Below are 18,944 nucleotides of genomic sequence, written 5' to 3' on the forward strand. Positions count from 1 at the left end.
GTAATCAACCAGGCAGGCCAACCAGCAAGTCCTAGTCTTTAGCATTAGTAAGTGCTGAGATTGGGGGGCTGGGATTTATCACCGCTCGACCGTGGTTATTTTGTTTTGGGGATACTCTGCCCTTCTTCTGCGTGCCTCTCTATGTCTACTTGGCACATCTCAGGGTGTCTAGAGTACCTACTAAGGTAGGCAATCTGGAGGATTACTGCCTTTAGGAACCTACCTCACTGGGTACCGGTACCTCGCTGCGGAGCAAAGGAAAGAAAGTAAAAGGCGCCTTTGTTAAGAGTCATCGTGGTCTCTTGCTCTGGCCTTTGGTGCTGAAAGGGGCGGTTGAAAGTACCCTGTACCCCATACCACGATAAGCGCTGACTGCCTCAATGCCCCGCCATGTATCGGCTACCAGTGACGTATGTAGGGCTGGCCGTGTACAGTTGCACTCTGCATTGGATATCGCGTTTTCCTTATCAGTGCCAGGCACCCAAAATTTGTAGGCACCCAAAGGCAGCCTATTCTACCCGCCTTATAGCATGATTTTGGCGACGCCGGCTAAACTTGGGAAAAAGGCGCCATACTATGGCCATTTAGTCCGGGTTCTAGTCTACTGCATCTGAGTGCCTGCTGCTTGGTAGCTAAAAGGTGAGATTAAAATCCTTCTTATCTAAGGATTTAAGGAAGATATTAAACTTCAGTAATCTTGCCCCTTCCTCTTCATCCGGATTGTTTATACGTGATTGAGATTGTAGGCAGACTAGGCAGACTAAGAGAGGTTCTTGGCGCAATTTTTCGTAGAATCTAGAAAAGGGAGGAATAGCCTGATACCGTCGCTTGCTATATCGATTCTACCTAGTATGAAGCGATGGAAGGAATTATCATCACCACTGCTTGTACTATGAGGCAGGTAATGCTGCTGCGTAGCTCGCCAAAATAAAGCCCTCGCCGAGGTTCTGTTTCTCTCCTTCTTCTTCATCATCTTTCTCTGTGCCTCTATTTAATGAATCTTCCGATACCAGGCCATTCATTCATGTTCCACCCGATTGCTCGCTTAGACGTCTCCTTGCCTCCCGTCTCTTCTTCATGCGCGCGTAGCTTTCACGTTTGCAGTTGAAACAGAAGAGTGCTACGAGGCCCTTCATTTGGCCTTCTCTTCCCGCAATGACAAACTCCCAGAGTATCGGTTGCCTACATTGTCATCTGCAAGTGCCGATAGCCAAAGGCTACAGAACAAATAAGCGTGGAGAACGAATCCAGCACCCAGGTTGTTGAATGAAGACGAGTTTTCGAAATGCCAAGGGCGAACGGGGAAAAAAAAAATTGCACTACACTGGGAAAAGTCGTGAAGCGTGGGTATCCTCTCTAGAGCGTGTTGGTGGATCGTTTATTACAGCCGGTATTATACAGAATGCAGGTGGTTGATTCAATACGCAAAGGCAAGCAAATTTCCCGGCATCGATTAATCCAGGTCGGAGACTGGTGAAGGCGTCAAATGGAACTCTACCAGAAGAAAAGTCCTGGTCCATCGATTCCAGTGATGGATGATATGTTCCCAACGGAAGTCCACATGGCCATTGTGTCAAGGCGAAAAGCAGTCAAAAAGCAACAAGACGAAAAGGAGAGGAAAGAGTGGCAATAATGATCCTTTCAAACAGGTTTATGGCTAATATTTACAAACCATAAAGACTCACCTTGCTGCCCAGGAGTCCAGCCTTGTTACTCTATTAAATGGCATAGTGATCGGACACAACCAACATTGATTGAGAATGCAGCGATCGCCAAGGAAAACCGAGTCCAGGCAACACAAATAACTCCGCCCATGGCCAGTCCAGGGCAGCAAGATTCAAAGACAGTCCACCACCCAAGAAGCATTCAAAGATGTGCTTCCCTTTTACCACCTTGCGCCAGGAGCTAGTGCTATCAAACATATGCAGGCGTTATTCGTCGAAGAAGGCTATCATTGTAGCCAGCAGCAAGCTCGGTATTTGACCCATCCCTCACCAAAACCAAATGCATCATTTGTAAGAAGGTTCAAGAGAACAACAGAAAAGAAGAGAAGAAAAAAACATGATATGAGAAACGCAAACTCAGGGTTCCACGATAATGGCGAGGCGCGAAAACAAAATAAAAATCATCAAACTTGGCGCGTCTCCTGGTGATTATCTGCCCATGGTCCGGAAAAATAAAATTTTAAAAGAGCCGTTGAAAAAGAAAAAGAAAACAACAAATTAAAAGCAAAGGCCATCCAGTCTAGGAACAATTTTTTTTTTTCTCCTGAAACCTTCGGTTTTTTCTTCTTTGTTTTTTTTTTGCAAAATCCATAAAGAGTTGTTACCGATGCGTGTCCGGAAATCTTATCGAATTGGCAAGTGAAAGAGAAGGAGATGTTCAGATCCAGAGAGCGTTAAACGAACTGGTTTTGATCTGATGAGATCAGATCAAGAGACGCTACTTCAAAGGGAAATTCTCACTCATCTATCGACGAGGAGGTGGTGGTCGATGGTTCCTGTCGCTTTCCCTGTCACTTAGACGTGTACTTGATTCCCGTGGCGGCGTCTGGCTCTCTGCTGGGGGTACGGAGGTGCGAGTTGGAGGGGGAGTGTCTTCATACGCGTGTCCTTGTGAGGCATACCCTTGTGGCTGCTGCTGAGTAGTTTGGCCTGCTGGGGAAGCTACAAAATCAGACAAGCGAATTCAAACTGGATGAAGGCTTGGGGTGGTTTTTGTTGGGAGACGCACCTCGGCCGAAGAAAGGGTCCTGAGGCTGTGTAGCATACGCCATGCCGCCCGCAGGAGCCTGGCTAGGATATGGGTAATTGGGGGCGGGATATCCTTGTGGGACAGGCTGGTTTGAAGCATATACAGGCTGCTGAGGTGGTGGGACAGCTGATCCAGGGTGGCCACCGGCATAAGCATCATTGGGATAGTTCCTGGGAGGCATGTTGGCACCGGTAGAAACATACGCGCCATCCGGATTCTGGTATCCTTGGTTCATCATCGGGCCCTGAGGATTACCGCCATATCTGGCGTCAGCGGGTCCGGGAGATTGCTGAGGCTGCTGAAAGCCGACATTGCCGTTGCCGCCGTACGCGCCGCCACTGCCACTGGGAGGAGCGTAGCCTTGCTGCTGCTGCTGCTGCTGTTGCGGCGGCGGCTGCTGCTGAGGCTGGTACGGGCCGGAGGCACCATTATATCCTTGGGCGCCGGTTCCTGGATACCTTGGGGCGTCATATAGACCATCACGAGGAGGATAGGAATCATCTCGGTAAGGGGGTTCAGTAGGGCCATGATGCTGCCGAGACTGGTGTGTCTCAGAGTAGCGGTACTGGACTGGAGGAGAGTTAGATCTCGGTCTAGGGGCACCTGAATTGGCATATCTCGAGGCGCTGATACCTCCGCTGCTGTTACGCGCGGTCTGGGCGCGGCGTTCCCTGTCCCACCGAGCCGAGTCGGCCTTGAGATCCTCAATCATGGCCTGTGTGTCGAAGGCGACTCAAATTTTAGTAACAAGATCCGGAAGACGTGGTAGAGATATAAACGGTATCGATGATATCGGCAAGAGGAGGAGGAGGAGCAGAACAAAGCAAAACACTCACGGTCGTCAAGTTGCGGTACGCCGTAATATAGTAACCCTGGACGGGTTGGCCAGTTTGTGGGTTCTGATGGAAGACATCGTCAGCGAACCCTGTCAAGTTGGAAACACACATCTTTCTAATGGTTGATATTGTTACCAAAATCGGCATACCTCATAGTGACCAGGTCGCACCAAAGCATCATTGCCCAGATAGCGGCAGATATCAGCAGAAATCACTTCACGGTCGATGCCATCACGGGGCACAAAGTACTCGTTCATGCGGGTCGTGGGTCGCGACATTGTTGACATTCCCAACGAGAGACTCTTGTTGTTTGAGGACAGTGGCGACGGTATACAAGGCAAGGCAAGGCAAGGCAGCGCAATGCAACGAGCAGAAAACCAAAGCGGGAGAAGGAGAGAGGAGAGAGGAGAGAGTAGGAGAGTAGGAGAGTAGGAGAAAGAGTAAGAGAATGCGTGAGGGAGAAAAGATGGAACCTCAGCGCAGAAACCGCCTACTAAATGAAGCAGTAGCGGGAATACCAACAAATAGAAAGACGACAGATGGAGGTATTATGGGAGACTCAGGAAGAGCGTTGGACAAGGGGGGGTGGCCTGCAGTGCAGCCGAGTAGAGAGAGTCGACTTCGTCCTGTAAGGAGAGGAGGAGGAAGAGAAGAGCGAGCGTTGACTGGTCTTGAAGAGTGAAAAAAAGGCGGATGATCTGGTGTGAATGGTTGGTGGGGTGGGGCGCAAAGAGGAGCTCACAGAGACGCTGGTGACCTCTCAAAGAGCTGCCGAATGTTGCAAGGAGCTTCGTTGGCTGGGTCGAGAGCTTGCTTGGCTCCAGATCCCGTTTTTTTTTTTTCTTCTACCATAGGCACACCCCTGCCCTGCCCTGCCTGGCCTGTCTCCTTGCTTCCTGCACTCCTGCTTGTCTGCACTCCAGCACCCTGTTCAGTCAGTTGTCAGACCGTTGCAGTGGCCACCGCAGTGCAGCATGTACTCGTAACTCGGACGGAGTACGGTGCAGGCTGCAGCTGATTGCTGCTGATTGATGCTCGACTTGGACTTGGTGGTGGGCTAGTGGGTGCTGGACTGTGATCGGCTGCCTGGATGGCCTTGGTCTGGCCTGACTTGGGCCACCACCTCCGTAAATGGGGGAGGATGGGCTGGCAGAGAACCGGATAGGACAAGACTCGAGGTGGAATGGAGAGAGATGGAGCTTCCTGCTGACTCCTACATAATGCTACTACATACAGTAAGTAGTGAGTTACAGGCAAGTATGTGGCATCAAGAGTCACAACCAGGTACATAATAAGCAAAAAGCACAGCAGCAAAAGCAGTACCAAGACGGAGCACGCGGAGTAATACGGCTCAAGCACACACACGCCACACGCTGCATTGAAAAACAAGGCCTCTTTCTCGCCTCTTTGGACGCCTCTTGCTCTCATGATTGTTTGGAAACTGCTGCTTTCACACTCGAATACGTACGTTTTCGTCCTGGTGACGATATGCGGCGAAGATCGGGCTCCCAATAAGGGCCTGACGCAGGGCGTTTTTCTTCATTCCCAGGCTAGCGGTAGTATTGCTCCTAGTACCTGGGTGGTGACACAACTAGGGGACCTACTTAGCACCTAATAAGCAGTGCCTACCCGAGTCCAAGCACGCTCGACGCCATTGGCGGCTTGTCAAGGCGATTTGATGGACCAGGCCCTTGAAGCAGCCAGTCCTGGAGCCCAAAAGGCGCCTCGCTTCGCCTCGCCCGAGACGTCGTCGATGTTGGGCTTCGCTGCACGTCGCCCCAAGGGGGATGGAGCAGGTGTATGAGGGGCCGCGTCAAACACCGTTGAATGGCCTGACGGGTCTGACGAATGGGTCGCCTGGCTGGAGCCTTTGCGTGTTGAACGAAGCGATTTCTGACACCGAGGCGCAGAATTGGCTTCTGTACAACCGATTCCAGCCATTCCGCAATATATGCTTTTAGCACCTGCTTGCTACCCGCTGTGAGAATATGCAGCCACATCTTCTTTAATGATTTTTTTTTAAATACCTATGTGTTTCTTTTTTATTTTTATTTTTATTTTTTATTTTCCTCATCTGCCGCCGGTGCCTCTGTGCCTGTTCAATGTACAGTATCCACATCGTCTCCCGCTTTTTTACCAAACAGGTTTTTTGATTTTATACACTTTTGCATCGTATCCATCACGATATCCAGTCGGCGGAAAGCACTGATTACCGACGGCTAGGCGAAGTCGATGGTTCCTGGTTGGCATATGCTTCGCTGTCGCCGTTCCTGCTGTCCCGCACCGAATTCATTCTTTGTGACGATTTCGGACGTACAGATTCATCAGCAAATCAATCTCGGCCCTCCAGTGTCTTTTTGATTCGCCATCCGCGGGTAGCAGCGTCGCAGTGCGTAAATACATACAAAGCAGTTCCTAATCTGAGTGAGCTCTGCGGCATTGCGCGTGCGTGCCTGCGTATCTGCATGTCTGCGTCCGCAATGTACATGTACGCACGGCGCATACATGCGTAGAGTAGGTATGCATATATGTATATGTCATATATATATTTATTTATATAGGTATAATATAGGTTTAATACCTATATAGGTAATTAGCCCACGTACGTCAAACGAAATGCAGGCTACATAGCACCCTTTGCACAGATTGGCGAGATGTGCAGTATGTGCAGTCCCTACAGCCTACCGTCTCTACTGCATTCTCTCTCCCCTCCAAGCCATCATCCTACGGTGCAGAGAAAGGTCGAGCGGGGATATGGACCCCGGAGATGTCATTGGTGATAACATGATGCGGTTTGGTCTTGAGGCCTGAGCTGGAGCTTGTGGCAAAACAGGTTGTGCTATCTACAACTTGAGGCTCTCTATGTCCAGGTAGGAGGCAAAACGGTTTACGTTTACCCCTCCAATTTCAAGAAGCCCGCCGCACATTTCTTGCCCCTTCAGTCAGTTTTCGAATACTGCTACCAAGTGGCGATCTCATGATAAAACCGGCTTACTCTTGGGCACGCATTGTTTATTCAAAGTCGGGCTCGAAGAGAGTAAGCTTAGACGGCTAAACTATGAGCAGGGCGAGAAAATTTATGAAGCCAAGTGAAAAAGTACAAGTATACCCTTGATATTCCCCTTGCTCCAAGCAAAGGGTGAGACGCCGGGAACGAATTATATCGTGCAGAAAAAAAGTCACTTCTACAAAATCGGTTTACCCGATCAGCATTCGATATGGCACCCAATATTTTCAACTTTCAACGGTGCCTACAGCTAGTATGTAGTAGCTACCTAGATAGACTATGTGCTTGCCAACGAACCTCGCTTAACGGCCAGGTACTGTCTCTATTGCAGAACACGCTAATAGGTACCACCGGATGCACGCCAAAACTATCCTCGGATCTGTGTCACCCTAGGCTCAGTCCTCTTGTCGTTTTACTCGTAGCCATAGTTGAGCTTTGATGGATGAGGGGGGCTGCGAGCTGCAGCATCGGCTCCAGCCACCGCTCCGACGCTGCAGACGGTCCTTCACGATCGCTCCAGCAAATGACAATGTATTACCTCAGCCAGAAAGGAGGAGGGGGGCACAGAAAAGCTCTGCAAGCCGGCTGGATGAGTTGGGTATCAATGCTTGTGGCCAATTGGAGCCTAAGCTTGGTCGACAACAAGTCAATGCAGCTAGCGGCGTGCGAGTCCACTCTCTGGCCAATCGTTCAAGGTAGCATCAGACATGATTGCCACCAATGCTCATTGGAGACAGCATGGGGATTGATTATCCATGTCCTGGAATGTGTTTTTCAATATTATGACTGCATAATGCGGCTGTTTCCTTGCGGTCTGGCCGCCACCCTTCTCCGCCTTGCCTCTTGTTTTGTTTGCTGTGAGCAGGTACCTACTCCATAAGACTAGGTAGTAGTAATTGAGTACGGAGTACGGAGCAGAATTACCTTATCGATCATGGCGTTGCGACGATTTACCCCATAACGGCACGCTGCATGAACAATCTGAGATACGCGCTCAGAAGAGTTCGTCAAGGCGTGTGGCTTTTTGGATTTAGTAGAGAGCAGGTGACCACAAGCTTTACAAAGAAAGCAGCTTTGAGTAGTAGTATAAGCAAGCAATCCAGACTATGGGCGACGAAAACATCCGATTCCCCGCTTCGCTCTGTCATGCTTGAGATTGGTGATACCCAGTTCACGCAATGGTAGTGGTGTCGTTAGCATGCCATTAGGCACGAGCATTTCCCTACCATTCTCGAGCCCATAGCAGTAGAAGATGTTGTTCTTAAGGCAAGCGGAGCTGAAGTCTATCCCATCTAGTGCACCAACGGGGTCAACATAGAGAGCCCAACTGTAGTGGAGCGTTCCGTCCTTGCGAGAAACAGTTCGCCATCATGACTTGTTGATCATGCAAGAGAAGATTTAGCATCTTCCAAGCGCACCTAGCTAGCTTCTTCATTTTTAAGACTCTGCTGGAAACGGTTCGTCGTCTTGTTTTGCATAATGCTGAGGTGTGGAATCACAACTGTCCATCTACCAGTAGTGGTGGTGTATTGCTCATCCAAACCTGAGCTTGCTTTGCCCCTGCTCGCGCTTTGATCTTGGGCGCCCACGTTTAGAAGCAGGGACAGAGCCTTTCGGGCCATGGCTGCGGGAAGTGGCTGGCTGCTCGGGAAATGCGGGCTTGACACGTTCGCTATCCTGGATATCTTTGGCAAAGTGCCAGTCTTCGTGGCTCTGTAGCGACACCTCGTCGTCGAAGCTAGCTTTGCATCTGGGACAGGTCAGGTCCGTGGGATATGATGGATCTTCTGGGCCTGACAAGTCGTGATTAGATGTATTGGTTTCCGCCTCCGACATGCCCGCTTCTTTCTGTTCTTGATCAAACCTAGAAGAATCGGCAATCTCAGGTTGCTGCTTATCGATGCTCAGCTGCTGTGTCTCATGGGGAGAGCCTTGACGACTAGCAGTGTTTTGTTTGGAAAAGAATCGCTCGATACTGCGCTTATCCAGTCGGGGCTTCTTGCTCGGCTGCTCTATAGCCACATTCTCAGACTCGGTATTATTGGAAGATCGTAATGGAGGAGGGGTCTCGTCCCTTTTTTTGAAAAAAGCACCAATCCCCATGTTACCCTTGACGCCTTCCTCGAACCCACTAACGCTCAAGCTCAAGTTGGCACAGGGCCAGGTGTCGCCCTCGGCAGCAATTTGATGAAGCAGCTCTTTGGAAAGGGTAAAAAGAGCTTGCTCATCTAGAGGCTTTCCGGTGGGGATTGGGCATCCCCTGCTGCGGGTTTGCCCAGCGTGACGGTGATAAAGATTGATTGTACGTGGCCATCGCTTATGTTCCAGTATGCCTTCTTCCACCAAACGGGAGTAAATATCGCCGGCAAAAATCCTTAGCCATTTGGTTGCCTGTTCGGAGGACTTTACCGATGGACGAAAAGACTTGGCTGAAAGCATAGATTTGATCTGTGTTCGCGAGTTGACCTCGCTATGATCGATGCCCCTAATAGTGTTGTAGAACCAAATGGCAGTTTCATCGCCAAGTTTTGCTTTGAATTGATCCAACGAGATATCACGAAGCTCTTTGATACTCTCTGTGCCAAACGTAGAAACGACTTGATCTCCCAGCTTACCTCCGAGATTACGCATCTTGGTCACTTTGATCTCCGTTAAAAATGACATTACCGCTCGGCTTCTTATAATCGTCTGTTCATTTGGCTTCTTGAAAGCCGAGCCCAGCTTGCTAATCAGCTTGTTGTTGGCAATGCCAGCAGAACATGTATATCCTAGCTTTTCCCGCACTTGAGCTCGAACACGGCGAACGATTTCGGAGCCAATCAGTATGACTACGTCGTCCCAGTCGGGGTCGACGGCTTCCTCGTCTTCCTCAAGGCCAATAAGATTATCATTTTGCCAATCTAAAGCTGCGGCGGATGGAAAAGGGAGATGCTGAGACACGTCGTCGGATAGAGGCGGACTTGACAACTCGGGAAAGCGGCGTAAAAGCTCGGCATGGATTTGGGCTGAGAGATCCAGGAAGACCTCATCGACGCTTGCCTTTTCTACTTTTTGCAGGTCTTTTGGAAGGGATTCTTTGATAGTTGCAAGGATCTTCCTTGATTGCAAGCGATAGGGGTCGAGGGATACTTTGTCCGTTACAATATTGGCGGCAGCGTCATCTCGATATGCCCACTTGTCATCACCTTCTCTCCAAGTGGCAACGTGTTGTGCAATTAGATCCGGGCACAGTTTCTTGGCTTCTGTGATGTTGCAGTGGCGCCCAATTCCCCATGTCCTTGCTGGGTAGTTGACGGCAATGAGACCTTGCCTTGGATATGAAAATTTCAGTTAGCTTCAAGCCGCACGATTCTCACACCAGGAAAACAGCCAGGGAGCGTCTTACCACTGTTGAACCGCGAGCGGCTTATCTTCCGGAATCCCGAGCCTGATCATCTCACACTGTGCGTAAAAGGCGTCGAGATCTATGTGGGCAATAACACGCAGAGGAGTGGTGACGCTGTAAGTCGACAGCTGGGCAAGCTGACGGTACGTGAAGCGTGAACGGCGAGCATCGGGAAGCGGTGACGATGCGCCGCCACCAGTCGATGGAGAAGACATGAAAGTTGCAACCCGAGCAGATGTTGATACCGGAGAGTAGATTCAAATTAGAAATGGCATGAATTCAAACAAACGAGACGGGCAGTGGCTCCGTCAATCTTGCAGCGATGTCGAAGCTGAGTTTCGCTTGCCAGGTAGTTTGAGATGGAAAAGAGCCCCACATAATAGAGCTGCAAGAGCTACTGCCAGTCTAGATCAAAATATGCGTCTACTATTGATAGGTAAAGCTTCAGTTAATATCAGTTAACCCAGTACGGCAAGATGAAAGGATATTAAATTTATTATATTTGGGGATAGATTTAGATTTATTTTACATTTCTTAGAAGAGGACACACGAAAAGAAAACCGAATTGTATATTGTTTTGAAACTGCTAGTCCTGGGAGAATCGCCACATTTCCATTCCATTATCGCCGAATCGCAGGATTAAAAAGCCCACATCGAGTCTTGTATAACACAAGCCCATCTTTTGTCTTTTCTTCTCAAATAGAAAAAAACTCGTGTCTCGTACCTTCAGTACCGATATTCCTCTTCTATAGTGGTCGAATGCGAATGTTTTGGTGCCCTACTCTGTATCATGTCATCGTAATCTTTCAGCTCATGGATCGCTACGGCGAGCTGCTCTCTTAGTTGTTCAGCTTCGATTTCTCTGGCAGCGATGCTGTCCTGTATCTCGCCTCTTAGACGCAGTCTCTGATCATAGGTGATGATTTGCCGGTCGATTTCCGATCTTCTCTGTCTTAGGAGGTCGATTTGCTCGTGCACAATCTCCAGCTGTTCTTCGGTCTTCTCTATTACCTGTACGAGCTTCTCTCGTAGCTTGGATTTGGCGCGGATCTGCATCATGCGTTTCTCCGTGACTCTGCCCGGTAAAATGGATGCCATTGTGAAAGAGCGCCGTCAATGAAGATGGATGTAGCTGATTGCTTTTTCCTTTGTCAATCGGCATACAATGTTTTTACTGAGACCGTTGGATTAGTACATCACTCAAAACTTGCCCTGTGCTTCCTGAAAGTTCTTTACCTACCTGGCAGAGGCGGCGCGTATAATTCAAGATTCTGGAGCCTCCGAACCGGAAGAGGGGCTTTCTGCCAGAAGGATTCTCTGATAATCGACTCCTTTGCCCTGGCGGTGGGGATGCTTCTCGGTCGACTTTGGTTCCCTCACAATCAAGGCCAGATATAGGCGCCTAGGCTGTGTGGCCAGGGCTCTCGTTCGCGCAACCACCTGTTATGTTGGGTTACACCAGGCGCGTCTTTTTCCTTTCCCCAATTTTGATGAGAGACTATCTAGATTTGGAAATCAAGCCAGCTCTTTTTTGGCTGATGCAAGAGATGCTACTTTTCCCTCGCCCTTGTAAGTCACGGCTCAGTATACAGCATCGCGATGCTACTATCCAAACTCGCTCGCTTGCTATTAGAAGTAGGATTCCGTCAAGGTTCCGAGGTACGCACTGACATGGTAGCCAAGCCCAAGCCACGCGAATTTTGATAAGAGCATAACGCCATCAAGAAGAACAGGACGGCCCGTTCTTTGAGATGTATCAGTGGCGGCCTGTATTACCCACTTTCATTGAGCAGCAAGTTTGACCCCGCCCTTGAGATGTCGCGCATGTACCGGTACGTGATGGACAGGGGTGATGGATTGAGAGGGCAAATCGGAGAGCATTCTCGCCGTATTCAAGCGAGAGACAAGTCAAAATGGCCGTGGAGGCGGTACCAGCGAGATCTTCCTCTCAATTAAGCCACTATTGGCTGTGTATACGGTGCTTCATGCATGATACGGGGCGGCGGTTAACCTTTTCTCTTTCCTGGAGGGAAGAAGTGATGGGGTGGTAATTAGAGACAAAAAGGAGAATCGTGCATGGGGCCGATGCATTCAGATGCCTGCATGTAAAGGCTCCAGCTCCTTATCACCATAGAAATGAGGGGAGAGTCTCAGTTATCCATGACCCCATATCACGACATGCAGCATGCAGGGCATGTGTGTGTCCGTCTCTCTTTGGAGGAAGCGAGCGGCCAATGCAAAATGAAAAAGTAAAAAAAAAAAAAAAAAATTGACCAGTCGTTAAAAAACCGATACCAGGGGATGATTTGCTACCGTATATGCATGATCGTCGGCTGCATAGCGCCGCCAGCTAATCGTTGTGTCTGTGTTTGTGTCTAACATTCCATACGCGAAACCCGATTTTTTGATGCGTTTCCCCGTCCAGCCTAGACCAGCAAAAACAAAATACTAATTAAAGGAAATTTCTCAAGGCGACCGCCTTGGTCGCGTTCATGAAGAACGTGTACATGTACCGTAGGAAAAGGGATGATTTGCACAAAAGGGGGCCCCTTGTCTATGCCCATAACTAATACAACAAACAAGGAAAGGGGAATCGATTAGAAGAGAGAGCAGATATAAACTGCTGGAAATCAATGCAACGCCACCTTGCGAGAAAAACAATGACAAGTAGAAATCCTGCTGATGCGGAATGATGAAAGGAGTGAGAATGATTATAGACAGATAGAGGGGGCAGTCAATCAATCACTGGCGCGCCGGCCAGTTCTATCCTGCAATTCGATGGCATGTCCACTGCGAGTGGGAGTTTCGAGCTCGGGAGCTCCATATCGTTTCCTCAATCTGGATATCAGAGGCCCAAGCTTGTAATCGCTCTCCATGCTTTCGTGGTTACAGCACGGCGAGTGACGAATGGGGAGCAGCCACTCTATGATATTGTCTCCCATGATGGACTTCCAGTTTTCTCTCAAGCCCAGATTCCACGGGTTTTCTCGCGGCTTCGTGCGCAGGATGGCAAACTTTCGCTCTGCCTGCTGATCTCTGGCAGAGACGGTGCCGTACTGGCTACTAGGCGGCTGGCCATCGGATCCAGGACGGTGCGGCGGCCCCCGAAGAGGGTATACAATGACTGGATATTTAATTGATGGAGGAGTGGACAAGGGGATGCGGACGGCCAAGACGACCACATTCGACCTCTTAAGCATGTCGACGTTTGTGGTGTTTAGGAAGATGAATCGAATCGAAGTAAGCGCCATACCAAACGTAAAGGTACCAAAGACGCAAGCTAGAACGATGACAGCGAGTGCCCATCCGTCGGTTGGATCTCCATCCTGTTGGTGTTGCCGGAAAGAATACGCTCCCACGGCCAGGTTGACGGCGCAAAAGAGGCCAGTGTAGAAGCAGAATTGCGTAAAGAAATTGAAGGCTGCAACGGAACAAATTGTTAAAAACAAAATTCGTCTTCTTTGGGCTGTTGTATGGGCTTCAAATCTTACATGTCTCAGAGACCATGCCACCAACCCATGGGCAGAAATGGTCCATCTTCCTCACACAACGGCCCAGGTCGCTCGAATGATGCGAGCGATCGGGCTTCCACTGCTGGCACTCTGAACACCACTTAGGACGGCCGTCGACCTCGCACACGAAAACGTCCTTGCTGTAGAAGGCTTCCAGCCCCGGGCTGTCCGGGTTTGGGTCGGGAGGGGTGTAGGCACTCTCTTCGACATCTCGGTTGCGCTTGTGTCTTCGCTTTCGCAGCTTCTCGGCGGCTTCGCGCTCGGTTTGCTCTCGGGGAGGTAAGGGGACGAGGCCCGGGTTTAGTTGGGTTGTAAAGAATGTTCGTAGATAGGCCGCGGCCATTAACAGGAAGAATAGGAAATAGAGGACGAGGAACGCCGTGACAACGCCGGACTGATGTTTTTCATTGTAAAGGTAATCAACTGGGGAAAAAAAGCAGAGTCTGGTCAGGATTTGATTTCTTTTTTTTTTTCTTCTTTCGCCCACCATCTCGAGAGATTCAGATTCAGATCCAGATTCAAACTTACTGCAGAGTCTCGCAACCACGCTGTAGGTGGCCACGCCTAGAATCGCAACGATGAACAAAGGAATGATTCGCACCGCCCAACGCGTCTCAGCGCGAGTGCTATGATGCGGACGCGGCATGGCGACCGTATCATGATCGCAGCTTGCTCTGCTCAGCTTCGGTGTTGAGGACTGGAAGAAAAGAAAAGCTGCCAATGGGGGGAATGATACAATAATCTGTAATTACCAGATGCGATCCGATCCTGGGCGGGTCTCCTCTAACATATACGCACTACATTAGTGTCCAAGCATGTTATTACGGTACCGTCACTAGGCTGACGCCACGGACATTGTCAGCTGCGAATCCTGGCCACTTCCCGTCCCTAATTTAAAATCCCTGCTGTTACTGGCAAGTCTCCGAATTTCAAACCCGCAGCAGAATTCTAGCATCCGATGCTGGTCAAGCTTGTAGTAATAGTGGCATCCAGCACTCAACACCATCCCTGTTCTACAACTCTTTTCCTCCTTTGCATCCACTGTCGCGGAATACTGCCACTGTACAGTACTCTTAGTACTCGGCTCGGTGCATACTGTGGACGTGCTTTGCCGTCTGCTAGATCCCCGCCCCGTATGCCCACCCCACAATATGAGGCTCATGCAAGGCTGTTTTAGTCCTACAGCATAACATGGCCCGGCAACATAGTCCCGCCTACTACATACCCTAGATAAACGCCAGCACACCCAAATCTCCTGCTTAGCCCAACATGTAGCCGCACGTTATCATTTTGGAGAAAGGAGGCTTCATCCCACCCATCTGTCTGTCCATTCATCCGTGCTCATGGTGTCCACGTTAAGGATGTTGGAGTGGCATCATGCGGCTCTACCAACGCCTACCCAGCCTTTGTGACAGCTATGGCGTAGCAACGTAGCTTCTTTGCGTCTTGAATATGATATATAAACCGTCCCGCCTCATGCTGCTCATTTGTTTTTCTCTCATCTTCTTTTGTCTTCATCTCAGGCGATTGCTGTGAAGACATTCACGACCAAGTGCGAGACGTCATGCTATTTAAGCTATTCTTTAGTGACCAAGCAAAACATCGCACTTCATGCAAAAGCGAACCGCTCATCTCTTTTTTTTTAAAAAAAAAAAATTCCAAGATGGAAGCTCTCTCTCGTCTCTTCGACTTGTATACTGAAGAAGAGCTTTTCTTCTAGGTCAGTTCGGTAGTCTTGACCATGGTTTCCTCGACATCTCCCGAAGACGACGTAACGTTATATAGAAGAAAAAATAGAGGTAAAGAAAAAAAAAAAAAAAAAAAAAAAAAAAAAAAAAAAAAAAAAAGGAGTAAAAACGGCCACCCCAAAGACTGATTACCTTTGGAAAATTTTCTGCTTTCGTTGTAGAGGAAAAATCGATATCGAGATGCACTCTTGGCAAAGCCTCGTCGAAGGCTCGGAAAGAGATCGGCCAAAAGCCAGCAAGGGGGCGCAGAACTCGCTGGTCTCTCGCGCAAAACTACTAAGCACGGATCCAGATGATTGCTATTCTGCGTAGATTGTATTGCCTGCTTTCGAATCCCGAAAACTCCTTCACATGACCCTGACGCTCTGTAAGGCAGGGTGTTTGGGTTAGGCGCAGGCGCAGGCGCAGTTCCGCCTTACTTCGACTTCAGTCCTCTTCATGATTACCATTACGTTAATCGTTCTTCCGTCGCTGTAATAACTGTCAGGATTCGGTGAGAAGGGTTCTGTCTCAACTTGTCCTGTCTCATTCTCAAAATTTTACACTTTAATTTTTGGGCTGCCGGCAGGCTACCGATTGCCTATATGACGGCCACCGACAAACCATGTCGATATCCATTCTCTCGCCGAATCATGGCTGGCAATTCTGCGCCGTTTCGCCTTTTTTCTTTTCTTTTGTATTTACGCAGCTAGTGAAAGAGGCAGACGTCTGAAAGGTCTCCGATCAATGGAACTTAGGGACTTAGATATATAAGTCACGTCTAGATCCAAAGCAACATGCAACCTCCAAACTCAGAAACCAGCACCTCTACATCACTCCTCCATTCTTCGAATAAAAACCTCAAACCAATCTTCTAGAAACTACTTCAGCTGCTGCTTTTCTCATAACAATGGGTGAAACAGTTCATACTTGGGAGTGCTGTAGATGTGGCATGGGCGGGCTAGTCTATCAGACCACGATGCAGTGCCTTGAGCTAACGTGCCAGCATCGCCGTTGCGGACAATGCAAATATTTTGTTGACTCAGTGGGACCTGCAAAGGCTTGATGGCCTTGTTACAAACACTTACGGCTCATGGCGCTACATGGCATCAAACTTGAACATGAACGCCAGCATCTACTTGTCCAGGTCATACATAATTGGCCTCGCAAAACTCTTCAAATGTCCTACCAGATCATTCGTCAAATCTTTGGCACGCAAAGCGGTCCTCTATTAGAATTAGATTCACAGCATACATCTTATTTCTTGCCATTCTTTGTGTTCACTCTTTTAATATGCTTGTTTATTGTTTGAAGGTGCAGAAAGAGGAGGACATTATCGGCATCATACCTGAAGGGATTTCATCACAAATCGACTTTTCACCTATCATGTTACGACGGGGCGGAAAAATCTCAAATTGGGCTGGTCCACGAGCCAAGAGAGGCAATCAAAGGCGCATGATGGGGCTCGTCTTCAAAAATTTGAGATGCAACACTTAACGGCCAACTGTTTGCTTCACTCCTTTTGGTACCATGGCGGATAGACTTGTTTTTAAATCGGTGTCTTGGGAATTAGATCATTCATTTTAATATAATCCTTATTAAATACTTTAAAATACTTGGATGAAAATGTATGCGCTGCGTCATGATTGCTTAAACGAATGAAGGCTCTTCCCGCAAAGCAGCTCCGTACACCCCGTCCCTAGATGAACTCAACCGCTCACAGACAATACATTGGCATTTCTCGCCTCTAAATCTTTGTTAGATGCAGCTCCCGGTGCTTGGGCGAGAAAGGATCTTCGAATCCACTTAATGAGGCTCTTGATTATAACTGCAGGTGGCTAAGCCTCGCCTCGCCTCTCCTTGCCTACCTAATGTAGCGGTGAGATGCTACCAAATAGTAAAAAGGGCTCAGCAAAAATTAAATGAATAAGGGCTTTTCTCAAATTTAACCGCAGGATTGATGAATAAAAAAAAAAAAAGTCAATGGTGCTGATGCTGCCAGTTATTATGAGGCGAACAGAGCTTGGTAAGTCGGAGATGTGGCTGTGAAGACGTGACGTTCCCTTTTTCCTTTTTTTCTTCATCATCAATTAGTGTATTGGGTAAGTTGTGAAGCCTAGATGACAGATGCCATTATTTCACATGACGCTGCACTGCCTTCTTGCGTGAGCCATTATTCGCCGACTTCTTGGGCGTGATTTACGAGCTTTTATCATAAAGTACAAGACCTATTATTATATATTGAAGAGAAATGGAATTGTAATGGCGGATCTTCTTTCCATTATGAGTATAGTGTGATCCGATGAGTGAGTATATATATCGGATACACAAATGCCGACCTCCCATGTAGCATCGTAATTACAACAGTCTCAAACAGTATTCCTGACAACATATTGCCTAATGACGAGTTATATATGTAGTATATATAGTAGACATCAAACTAACAGTCACGGTTTGTAGTATAATGAAAGGAAATAAATGAACTTGTCGTAGCAAAAAAAAAAAAAAAAAAAAAAAAAAAAAAAAAAGAACCTCGGAGATCTTAGCTTACAAAAAAGGATAGATGTGCGAGGGGCAAAAAATGTGCCATTACGAGGAGTCGAACCTCGGTCTTCAGTGGTTTGTAGTTATACCACAAACTGATGTCTTAACCGTTGGACCATAATAGCTAGCACCTTTTGATGACTGTAGACAGTAAATATAGAACTATAAGGGTATAGTACCAAGGCAATCGAGATTAAGGACGTATTAAACTGTAGCAATTCGCATTGCGATGCACAATAAGTGAATGGCAGCAGCCTACAATGTCACTACAACGCAATAAGGCGTGTGCTTCATTCTCCTGGTGATTCTGAGCGAAGCCTGTGATCTTACCACAGCTGCCAAGCATGTGAGTGGCCCCCACTTTACATGTCATTGAATCGAGATCGCGGACCTTGAAATGGCGAATTAGTAATATCGAGCTCACATGCCAGTGGGATTGAGCTTCCAGGACATTTCGATACTGAATACGAGCAAAGATTTCCATTCGTCTTCATGCGTCTTCATGCCATGTTCGATTTTGGCACTGATCGACGTTGCTTGTTTACGCTGGCAACGGCGCGCTGGCAGAGCGAGTTGAGCAGTAGTCTGGGCCACCAGCTAGATTGAAGGAGCCAAAAGAGAGGGTTCACAATTGGCATACCTTAGGTATCACGCGTTGACCATGAAAAGGCTCCTTTCAGGCTCCTTTGTGATTATACATTGCCCTCTCCTGCACTGTACTTTCAAACCTTTAATATCTTCTTAATCCCCATTCCATCTTTCGAAATTGCAGGGTAGGTACAGCTCTTCCACTACTCTTGCTGCCAGTCATCTGTATAATGTCTGTGCGATCCTCCCTGCGTCTGATAGTACCTAATCTACCATACGAGTATCACTACTATCGTTTGAGTAGCTGATGTAACATGAAACACTGCCTGATGGCCAAGATATCCCTGCATTGATGAATATCACAATGATTGCCATCACCTTGACAGCCATCACGCGACTTGAATTAATTATTTTACTACTCCCACTGAGAACAGCTTGAGATTTTCCACCTGTCAAAATTGACTCTCTCCGTCCCTTATAGTAGCTCGTGAATGTGGGCGTCTCACCCCAGAGGGCGACGTCGACTATGCTGGACGCACACAATTGGACGAATCGAGTGACTTTCGAGACACCCATATAGGTGGACGACCT

General features: G+C 48.3%; 5 protein-coding genes and 1 non-coding gene across 6 annotated transcripts; 1 reads left to right on the forward strand and 5 right to left on the reverse strand.

Moving 5' to 3' along the window:
* Positions 1-1,623: 1,623 nt before the first annotated feature.
* On the reverse strand, positions 1,624-4,291 carry TrAFT101_000555 (uncharacterized protein). Its single transcript, XM_066126069.1, has 5 exons — positions 3,740-4,291; positions 3,591-3,653; positions 3,388-3,469; positions 2,734-3,324; positions 1,624-2,666 (listed from the first exon to the last, which is right to left on the reverse strand). Exons 1-5 carry the CDS (start codon positions 3,875-3,877, stop codon positions 2,470-2,472), a joined length of 1,071 nt encoding a protein of 356 aa, XP_065982167.1. The 5' UTR covers positions 3,878-4,291; the 3' UTR covers positions 1,624-2,469.
* Positions 4,292-6,775: 2,484 nt separating this feature from the next.
* Positions 6,776-10,306, reverse strand: TrAFT101_000556 (uncharacterized protein). The gene is made up of 2 exons (XM_024899134.2): positions 9,983-10,306; positions 6,776-9,907 (listed from the first exon to the last, which is right to left on the reverse strand). The coding sequence occupies exons 1-2, from the start codon at positions 10,195-10,197 to the stop codon at positions 8,131-8,133; spliced, it is 1,992 nt and encodes a 663-aa protein (XP_024764766.1). The 5' UTR covers positions 10,198-10,306; the 3' UTR covers positions 6,776-8,130.
* A 402-nt stretch (positions 10,307-10,708) lies between these two features.
* On the reverse strand, positions 10,709-11,080 carry TrAFT101_000557 (uncharacterized protein; the record flags this gene model as incomplete). The annotated part of the gene is made up of 1 exon (XM_024904415.2): positions 10,709-11,080. The coding sequence occupies one exon, from the start codon at positions 11,078-11,080 to the stop codon at positions 10,709-10,711; it is 372 nt and encodes a 123-aa protein (XP_024764767.1).
* A 1,640-nt stretch (positions 11,081-12,720) lies between these two features.
* Positions 12,721-14,140, reverse strand: TrAFT101_000558 (uncharacterized protein; the record flags this gene model as incomplete). The annotated part of the gene is made up of 3 exons (XM_024901689.2): positions 12,721-13,403; positions 13,474-13,917; positions 14,023-14,140. The coding sequence occupies 3 exons, from the start codon at positions 14,138-14,140 to the stop codon at positions 12,721-12,723; spliced, it is 1,245 nt and encodes a 414-aa protein (XP_024764768.1).
* Positions 14,141-14,871: 731 nt separating this feature from the next.
* On the forward strand, positions 14,872-15,554 carry TrAFT101_000559 (uncharacterized protein; the record flags this gene model as incomplete). Its single annotated transcript, XM_066126070.1, has 2 exons — positions 14,872-14,924; positions 15,404-15,554. The coding sequence occupies 2 exons, from the start codon at positions 14,872-14,874 to the stop codon at positions 15,552-15,554; spliced, it is 204 nt and encodes a 67-aa protein (XP_065982168.1).
* Positions 15,555-17,805: 2,251 nt separating this feature from the next.
* TrAFT101_000560 lies at positions 17,806-17,890 on the reverse strand. Its single transcript has one exon. It is a non-coding gene; the product is annotated as a tRNA-His (tRNA).
* Between the last annotated feature and the right edge of the window lie 1,054 nt (positions 17,891-18,944).

Source organism: Trichoderma asperellum, chromosome 1 (assembly GCF_020647865.1).
Source record: "Trichoderma asperellum chromosome 1, complete sequence".
NCBI classification, from domain to species: domain Eukaryota; kingdom Fungi; phylum Ascomycota; class Sordariomycetes; order Hypocreales; family Hypocreaceae; genus Trichoderma; species Trichoderma asperellum.